Source organism: Alnus glutinosa, chromosome 10 (assembly GCF_958979055.1).
Source record: "Alnus glutinosa chromosome 10, dhAlnGlut1.1, whole genome shotgun sequence".
Classification (NCBI taxonomy): Eukaryota; Viridiplantae; Streptophyta; class Magnoliopsida; order Fagales; family Betulaceae; genus Alnus; species Alnus glutinosa.
This window is the reverse complement of record NC_084895.1, coordinates 301,617-311,356: the sequence shown is the minus strand read 5'-3', so window position 1 is coordinate 311,356 and position 9,740 is coordinate 301,617. Positions and strand designations below refer to the sequence as shown.

The 9,740-nt window shown below is 36.8% G+C and overlaps 1 protein-coding gene across 1 annotated transcript; it reads left to right on the top strand.

Annotated features, from left to right (window-relative positions):
• Nucleotides 1-474: 474 nt before the first annotated feature.
• LOC133879322 (protein FAR1-RELATED SEQUENCE 12) lies at nt 475-8,814 on the top strand. Its single transcript, XM_062317849.1, has 3 exons — nt 475-623; nt 1,123-1,571; nt 8,402-8,814. Coding segments are annotated over exons 1-3 (648 nt in total). The 5' UTR covers nt 475-622; the 3' UTR covers nt 8,600-8,814.
• Nucleotides 8,815-9,740: the final 926 nt, after the last annotated feature.

Sequence of the window (9,740 nt, the reverse complement as noted above, 5' to 3'; positions counted from 1 at the left end):
ATATAAATATATTAAAAATATAAATAAATAAAACTTAAAAAATTATTTTCTTAAAAATAAAATGAAAAGAGAAAATGGCCTGGCCACCCCAGCCAATGGCATATAGAGGTGGCCCGAAGGCCCACCCACGCACCACCCCCTTTCTATTTTCAATTTTTTTTTTTTTTAAAAAAATAATTTTTAAGTTTTATTTATTTATATATTTTTTGTTATAATCAACATGTGTCGCCATATTATTAGAACTGAAGTGGCGCTTAAAAGAATTTGTCAAAATTTATAACTGAATTTGATTAGAGGGGGAGATTTGTAAATTAAGTCAACTTATAGGGATCTTTGAATTAATTTTGATACCAGAAGGAGTGATTTGTAATTTAGATCAACTAGAATGATGCAATTTTTATTTTATTTTTTTATATATTAAAAAAAGAAAAAAAAGAGAAAAAAGAAAAAAAAGAAGGACTTGACACTGGCAAGACAAGTAGAAAACACTGACCAACGTTTCCGAGATAGAAATCTGGGTGCCCCCAACACAAGACGATCCTTTGGAAGCAAATTCTATATCTCTCCCTTGCTGTTGGTCTTGGAAGCTCAACAACTCTTTGGGATACTGATCTCTCAATCAAGTGGGTGCCCTTCTTCTTCTTCTTCCTCGCTTTTTTTTTTTTTTTTTGCATTTCATTTTCATTTTCATTTGTATTTGTGGATGAAGTTGAGGACTTGTCAAGCTTACTTTCTGTTTAGTTGCCCAGAAAATTTGGGAAATGACTAGGAATTTCGAGACGGAATATTTTTGAATAGCAACCCAAGTTTTAACTTGTTATAAGATTATCTGGGTCCTATTGCTTGAACCTAAGTGATATATATTCACTACTTGTTGGCTTTGCTTCATATATATGCTATAAACTTTATACCCATAATCCAGAATTCGCTTAATTGAGTATATACAACCATTAATTTTGAGCATCTGTTTGTATAAGGTTGATTTTTGAATAAATGAGCTTGCTATTGAATGATTGGTTGGTGTTGGCGAAGACACGATAGTTTCTTCGTTATTTGTTTTGTTTTGTTTTTTTTCGGGGGGGAGATTGATTGTTATGAGGGGTGCACAATGTTTTGTGGCAGTGGATGAACAGCCCTCTGCGGGTGAGGATGGGGATATGGTAGAAAGTTCTAATGGAAAGGAGTTACTAGCTGAAGAGAGTTCAGACATGGAACCATATGTGGGTATGGAGTTTGAATCCGAAGAGGCTGCCAAGGTCTTCTATGACTCATATGCCACACGCTTGGGGTTCATAATGCGTGTTGATGCATTTCGGCGATCAATGCGTGATGGGAAAGTTGTTTGGCGTCGACTCGTGTGTAATAAAGAGGGTTTCCGCAAGTTGAGGCCCAAGAGAAGTGAAAACAGAAAGCCTCGGGCGATCACAAGGGAAGGGTGTAAGGCAATGATAGTGGTGAAGAAAGAGAAAACCGGAAAGTGGATTGTAACGAGATTTGTAAAGGAGCATAATCATCCACTGGTAGCTACACCTGCCAACGGTCGTCGAAGCGTGCTTCTATCTCAAACACCCGTGAGTGCTTAATTAGCTTATGCAGAAGTACTAGTTGTCACTATATCCTTTTCTTTTACCTAAATTGTATGATCTGGATGTGTAGTGCTTTTCAAAATCGGTATAACCTTATGTGGTATTAGCATCATAGAAATTTTCATGTTGTCAATATAATCAATTTATCTAACAGAACCTGGAGTTAGCTTTATGTTATTTGAAGCTTTTACTTGTTAGCAAGAGTTCCACTAAAATGCTATTATAATGCCAAAGGTGAATCGGCTTAAGGAATTGAAGTTTCCAAATCTTTTAATGCTTAGAAAGGTTATATTCTACTCTCATATTATTAAAGTTTCCAAATCCTGCTATTTAAGTCATCTCTCTCTACTTCCAAATGTTAAAAATTGTTGTGATCTTCCTCCTAACAGTAGTAGTTTTGGTATGGATGAAGTAAGGTATTATAGAGAATTTTTACTTATATAAAAAAAAAAACAGTAGTATTTTACAGACATGCTGGAGAAATAAAAAATTGAAAAAGTAATTAGCTAACCATTTGAGCGCTACTTTTGGACATGTCTCTGTTTCCGTAATATATTTGTCATTCATTTGTGGTTAGGATTCTTAGTAACATCTGGATTTATTATCTGGTTTAACTGACTCATGTTTGTTTCCTTCCAAATGTTAGCATATGTTGCAATTTAGCATAACTATTCACCAGGAAATAGTACATTGTGAAAGGAAAAGAAGTGCAAAATAACGTTTTCTTTTAGGGAAATTTGGTTAAAACTCTCTAGGTTTTTGCACAATTTCAATTTACTCGGGTTTTTAATTCAACAATTCACTTTTTTAGGTTTTTTGCGTTTTTCAATTTGTTCTTTCCGTCGAAAACTGCTTACATGGCATTACCAGGGTTAATGCCATGTAAGCAGTTTGCCATGCCTCATGCAGACAATAGGCAGAACTCTAGAGATGCAGGAAAATCTGTTTGTTGAACTGTTTCTACTGGTTTCAAAACCTATCCCTTGACAGTAAATTAAATCTTATAAATTTGCTCCTTAATCTTCTTTAAGCCAAACATTCTATTTCTTCCTAAATGAACTTTATTTATAGGGAAGATGACCTGCAACTACATTAGCTGCACAATCCTATTATGGTTTCACTGATTCGGCAGTTTGACAGGCTTTTGGAAGCCCTTATAGTCATCAGGATCAACATATTTTAATGTATTAAAGCTTAGTAATCCTTGTTTTCCATTCTAGTGTACTCTTTTCTTTCAAGCCCCTGATCCTTATGATCTTTGACCATCCTCCTAGCCCGTCTAGTAAAGGGTGAGTCTGATCTGGTTATAAACCCCCGTGTATATCTATTCCATCTCCAAAAAATTTCCAGTTCCTGCCTTTTTGATACTTAAGGATGTTAGTCCATATATATTGGAGATATCAGTCAATGAACCGGAGTTTATTGGTATGCCCAATTCGATCAAGTAAGGAGTCGTTAGTGTTGTCGTTAGAAAGCAAGGCCCTCATTACTACTTCTGAATCAGGCTGGTTTTGAGTTTATTAAAGGGGTATTGGAATGGGGATAAATACTACTGAAAGTGACTCCAGTTGGTATCCTTGGCTAAGTTGGCTGGGTTGCCCTGAAGCGTGCATTTGATGGAACTAGTAGATTGTGTGTCCTATGCTTTGCGTATAAAACAGCTGAAAGAAATTCAGGAATGAGAAAGATCTGTTACTCGAAGGTTTGTTTTGCTCCTATGAAGTTTAGTGAGGTAACTGCTTCTTATGTATTACCTATGGATGCTGAAATGGGACTTGTGTTTGTTTGGAGTTCACCCTTTGTCATCTTTTATGTTTTTTGTTCTGTTACTAGGACATGAATCTTGCTAGTAGATATTTTTGCGTGATTAAATTTAGGAAAAAAAATGCAAAATCAGTCTCTGTAGTTTTGCTGAGTTGCAAATAGCTTCTTGGGGGTTGAAAAAGTAACTGAAAATTCCTGAGGTTAGAAAAAAAAAAGGGTCCCTGGGTGCGTTTTCAGTTTGAAAATTTGACGAAATCCGTTAATGTGCCATGTTAGTACCAAAAATATTGTGACACGCGTCTTTTAGAAAATTTTAATAAAAAATATAAAAACAAAAGGGGGGTTGGGGGGGGGTTGGGCAACCCCTTTGACTGAAAATGCATTTCTAGTGGGCGGGATCCTCATCGTGGGTTGTTGCCTTTACGACCAAGACTTCGAGGTTTGGTGCTATGTTGCCAGCAACTTTGGCTATGCTAATGCTTGTTTGGTCTTCACAGCCCCGATAGCCTTTCAGATCGTACTGGGTGCCATTGCTATGATCTACACAGAAGTATAATTGGGTTTTTGAGATTTCAAGATTTGGGATCAAAGAGTGAGAGTTGGGAATGGAAATGGGGGTTACGTACTTCTTGGCTCAATTTGGAGGTGTGGCGGGGCGGATCTGGTGGAGCAAATGGAAGATTGGTTGACTTGGGTCAATGCTAGTGACGGAGGAGATGGATTTCGTACGATTGGAGAAGCAAATGCAACCGTACCGGATTGAAGAAAGACGGGCATGACTCGGTAGTGGTAGCCAACTTCCAATTTTGGCAAAAGGGGTTGGTAAACTCGCAATACTAATTGTTAAAGGATTCCGTGATTTTGTTTGATAAACTCATGCTGCTGTTGAGCTAAACAGAAAGTCTTTCTTTATGTAATCCTCATGTCACATCATCAGAAATCTTATATTAACATGATATATCATTCCAGAAATTAAAAAAATCACTCCAATATAATATTGTTACATCTGTCAAGGAGAAACAAAAGATTGCATTATTACTTTCTAGTTGATAAAGGAGATATCTTCATGGTCAAGGCCATCTTGAATGCAACCACAAACCAGCAAGTAAATTTGTAGTGCTCAGCAGAAATATTGTCGTGGTTTTAGTGCTTGTTGCTTGTTTCTAACTAGTAGGTTGAGAGATAGTTGTTATTTCCTGGTCACTCAGGAATCTTGACAAAATTGCGTGTCAGTTATAAGAAAATGCTGACAACTGGAAGTGAGTAATGATATGCCATAGTGTTCATCTAAAGAGGATGTAGGTATTTTTAGGAGAAACTAAGGAAGAAGCTGAAATCAGTCTGGTGGTCCAAATTTAAACTGAGAACCCTAGGAGTCATGTGGATAGCTATGTCTTTAAATAACATTGTCAAGTGATATACGTCTCCCTATAATGATACATGACAAGATAACAGTTGAATTCGGGTCTTCAGTAACATTGTCATAAATATATGTTCTGTCCTAGAGAGTTCCTATTAAATCATTAGGTGTGCTTTGGAGAAACTAATGAAGAAGCTTGATAATGAATGAATTTAGTCTAGCAGTCGAGGCTTAACCTGAGCTTCACCAGTAGACATACCAGTAGCCATACTATGCACTCCAAAGTGGTATGTAGCAAGATAATGGCTAAAATTAGGTTTGATCAGGCCTATATAACTCGTATAAAGACGTTACCTATGCTTCTAGAAACTAAGGAACTGTGTTGTTAAAAGCATATGCCTAAGAGGACTTAAAGAGCGACGCAAGAAACTCCAGGAGTGAAGTGTTTCTGATACCTAAAGTGAATTGCATTTACTAAAGGAGGCATACTTTTGTGTGCACTCAAAAAAGCCAAAGCCCTAAAAAGTGTGCTTTTTAAAATTTTGGGCAAATATTTTAATCTAGGCCTTTTTTTTTTTACCAAGTCCAGAGTCTCTCTCTCTCTCTCTCTCCCCCCCCCCCCCCCCCCCCAAAAAAAAAAAAAAAAAATTGTCTTACCTTGCACTCTTATATTTTTCACTTTCGCTGGCATACAGAATAGTGTTGGAGACATAATTTCTCTCTCTCTCTCTCTCTCTCTCTCTCTCTCTCCCTTGTTATTGTTGACTAGTACACTATAATGCATCTTCATGATCACTTGGTATTCTTGTACCAAAATAATTAACCAAGAGAGTCATATTTAGTGTGTTTTTATATACTTCATCTGGAAAAGTTTTGAAAACCATGGTTCTCTCTCTCTCTCTCTCACTTTTGTTTTGTTTTCTTGGTTTTAATTGAGGTCAGCATCAGTCTTTAATCTTAGAAAACATTAATCCTTGGAAGCAATGGGGGAGGAACCTGAACCATACTGTTGAGATTACAATAATGTATTCTGATACATTAGGAAGTGTTGGTTTTATTCTTATGTGAATCAACTAATTGGTAACATCATGCTAGAGACTTACCGATGAGTGTATACTTCTATTAGAGTAAGTAGATATGAGAAATATCAAACCCTTATTATGTATCTTTTTTTTTTTTTTTATAAGCAAGTAGAGAAATTTTATAAAAGATGTAGGCACCCCTGAGCATACAAAAGGACGCAAAAACAGAAAAGACAAAAAGACAAGAGAAACAAGAAATAAAACACCCACAAAGACCCAACCAGATCAGAAAACCCAAAGCACTCCAACAAAAACCCAAAAACCCTCAGTAACATTACATCACAGCAAGAGCCCTCTTACTTTTGCCCCAAGTAGAACCAAGACTCTTAGCATCATAATTGATATTGCACTCAAGGTTATATAGTACTCTATTTCCTTTAACCTTAGGAGTGGAGATTGGGACCTCAAGACACTGTCCCTCAACCACTTGAGCCATGACATCCAAAGAGCCCTTTATGTTCCCCTCAAAGGAGATCCCCATAGCTTAGAGGCACAGCGTAGCGTCGAACATTGCCTTGGGGGAACCTACAGCCTCTTCAGAAACACCTCCCCTCGAAGATTCTCCCACCTCAAGAGGTGGGGAAAAATGGTTGCGCGGAGGAAGGAACCCATGCCGACAAAAGTTGAGCGGAGGCTCCCTAACTGCCACAGACTCCAAAGGTGACGAAGGATGAAGACCCAATGGAGAAGGAGAGGCAGTGATTGCCGCCAAAGACTCAGCTATCAAAAACTTGTTTACCTGCACATCCTTTTGCTTCTGAAATACCTCATCACTGATTAGACTCCGAATGATAGATAGGCGCCCCAAACTCTGACATCATGGGAAGCTATGTATCTTTGTTATTGGATGATCCTACTTGTGATATACAAGGATTTGTCAATGGTGTTGTTCTATGAAATGACCCCTTAAAGGTAAAAAGTTGTGGAGAGATGCTGCATTATCAATTCACCATGTGTGGGGATGACAGAATGAATATGTTGAATGATTATGATTGGAGCAGAAATGAGATCGTTGTAAATGTATGGTTATGAAACGCTCAAGTGCAGCATATATTTTTTTTAATGTTTATTCGTTAGATGGAAGAGAGAAATAGAAGGACAAATGTCTATATGTATAACATGGGATGAGTGCAGGGTGTTGATGCCTTCAGAGAGTAATTTCATAGATGTTTGCTTTGATGTGGATAATCTGGTAATACCCAAATAAGATGAGTCTTTAGAGAAGTGGAAAGATTTTTTGAAGTATCACCAATCTGGTTGCTGTTTAGCATTCTTATGCAATGATGTTCTGTGGGCACGTGATCATGGATTGGCATAGAGGTTGGACCTATCTGTTTGTGGGTCATTTTCATTTGAGGCCCTTCTAGTTCTTGTATCTGTTCATCTAGATAAACAATTAAATTCTCTAGATATCATTTTTTCTTTTCATAGAAGTCTAAGCATGAGTAGCAGTAGTACTCATGCTTAGATTGGTGATACTAAAAAAAAAAAAAAAAAAAAAAAAAATTGTTTATCTAAATGAATAAGATACTACCGAAGTTCTAGAAGCTTGAAGAAAAGCTGGCATATACACGTGGAATACTCCTTTGAGGAATAGCATGAAGTCAAAGATTTCAAGTTGTTAGTTGCGGAAAACCTGGAAAAGTCTTCTAGCTCTTGAGATGTCAATTGGTTTTATCATAGGTTTGTAAAGTCCCGTCAGACCCTGGCTTCATTAATTCCCTAGATGATGTTTGAAGAATCAGTTGAGTTCTAGTTACATTCAATCATTTAGCTTTTCCTCGGGATGAATGGAAGATTTGGAAATTCAGCTGTATTAGGCCTTATATGTAAGACAATCAGTGTTTCAAGTCTATTATTATTATAAGTAAAATTAGTCTTATTGAAAGCGTAAGGCGCCCCTAAGTACATCGGAAGTATACAAAAGGAAACACCTAACTAGGAAGAGAAAAACAAACAAGGAAATCGACAAACTAAGCGACAGAGGGGACAAAAAAGCCATCTTCCAAAGATACAGAGTATGAAAAAACGAAACTAAAATATCCTCCATGGAACCTTCTACATCCTCGAAACACCTAAGATTTCTTTCCTTCCACACACACTAGAAAATGTAGATTGGCACCATCTTCCAAATCGCAGCACTCAGCCTTCCAGAATTTCACCAACAGGCCAACAAGTCGATAGCTCTTCTAGGTATAATCCAAGACATACTAAATCGAGTGAAGAGAGAATTCCACAGAGCGGAAGCCACATCGCAATGAAGAAGAAGGTGGTCCACTGATTCCCCATTTCTCTTGCACAAGCAGCAATTTATCCACTATGATAACATGCCTCTTCTTGATATTACATTGTTGTCCTTGATGATTATGTTGGAGATTTTGACTGTCAAATAGTTTTGCCTGATACATAATTGAAGAATAATATATTAATATTCTTGCTCTCTCTCTCTCTCCACCAGCCAGTAAACTTTTGACTTTGAGATGGGTACATTAATTGTTATGTGATTCACCTTGATGTGATTGTTAGAGTCATCAAAATTAGAGTGATCATGTAGGAGAAAAGCTTCTTTGCATTCGATCATGTTTTCAGTTTCAATTGATATGTTTCAGGATGAGAAAGACGTAAAGATTCGAGAATTGACTGCTGAGTTACAGCGGGAGCGAAAGCGATCTGCAGCTTTTCAAGAACAGCTTGACATGGTTCTAAGAGATATGGAGGACCATTCCAATAACCTATCAAGAAACATTGATGACATAGTTCAAAGTGTGAGGGAAATTGAATCGAAGAGGTTAGGCACTTTAACATAACTAGTGGCTCTAGTAGATTTTCCAGTTTCATTTGTCTTTGTACAATTTGTATGAATATGTATCATTCATTTTCAGATATAAATTTAGTTGTAGGTTTTTCTTTTTGGTCTGGCAATATAGGTTGAGCTGGATTGTCTTGTATTTGCATGAAGGAGATGTTCATAATTAGTGAGGTGTTTTGAACATATTTATAACTGATGAGTTGGTTTAGGTTTGTTTGTTTTTTTTTTTTTTTGGTTTAATTCTAATGGGCAATTGAACCTAGCGACCCTTTAACTCTGAAAATGAATGTAACAATTTCAGTTAACCATTTTAAGCTGTATAAATTTTACCCTTTCTCTTGACTGAATTACACTGTTCATCTTCTTGGGGATTAAAGTCTGATCTACAAACAAGTTAGTGCTAAAGGTTGTCCTAAGATCTTGTTTAATCTTTTAATTACATATTTGCTAATTATCTTTCTGTTTTTCTTGTAAGATTATTGATCATTTTATACAATATGATTGTGAATTCCCAAATATATTATTGGGAAAAGTTCATATACCTCCCTTCAAACTATTACCTGATTGTCAATGATAAAAAAAATAAAAAAATAAAAAAAAAAATCGAAAAAAAGAAAGAAAAGGGTGAAATTCTTCAAAGGAGTGGGCTGGACTGGACCCTCTGCCAGCGAAAACCCGGTCGCAACAAAGCCTCAATCTTCTTCTTCACCTCCAAGAGCCTATATACAAACGTCCCTTCTCCCCTGTTTCCATTCTATTTCTTACTGAATTTCTCAAAAAATTTGAATTTCATCTTCGGCTTGGTTTCTTTTGGTTTGGGCTTTATTCAGTTGGGTAGTAATACATAGTTTCTTCAACAGTTTGCTTCTTTGTAGTATTGTTGCTCTTCTTCCGTTGCATGTCTTGCAAACTCTTTATATAGGTCTCTTTCTCATTCTGGTCTCTTAGATTTTAGTTTCTTCGTGAACTTCCAGGATTATCGGAGTCTTCTTCATCTGGGTCTCCGGTCTCCACGATTTATTGTTATTATTATTATTATTTTCGGGAGTTCATGTGAATTCTCAGTACCTCCAATGGCACTTCTGCCCCATTACCATCCTAATTTTTGAAGCGCTTCGACTTTGCCCCCTTAAAACCGT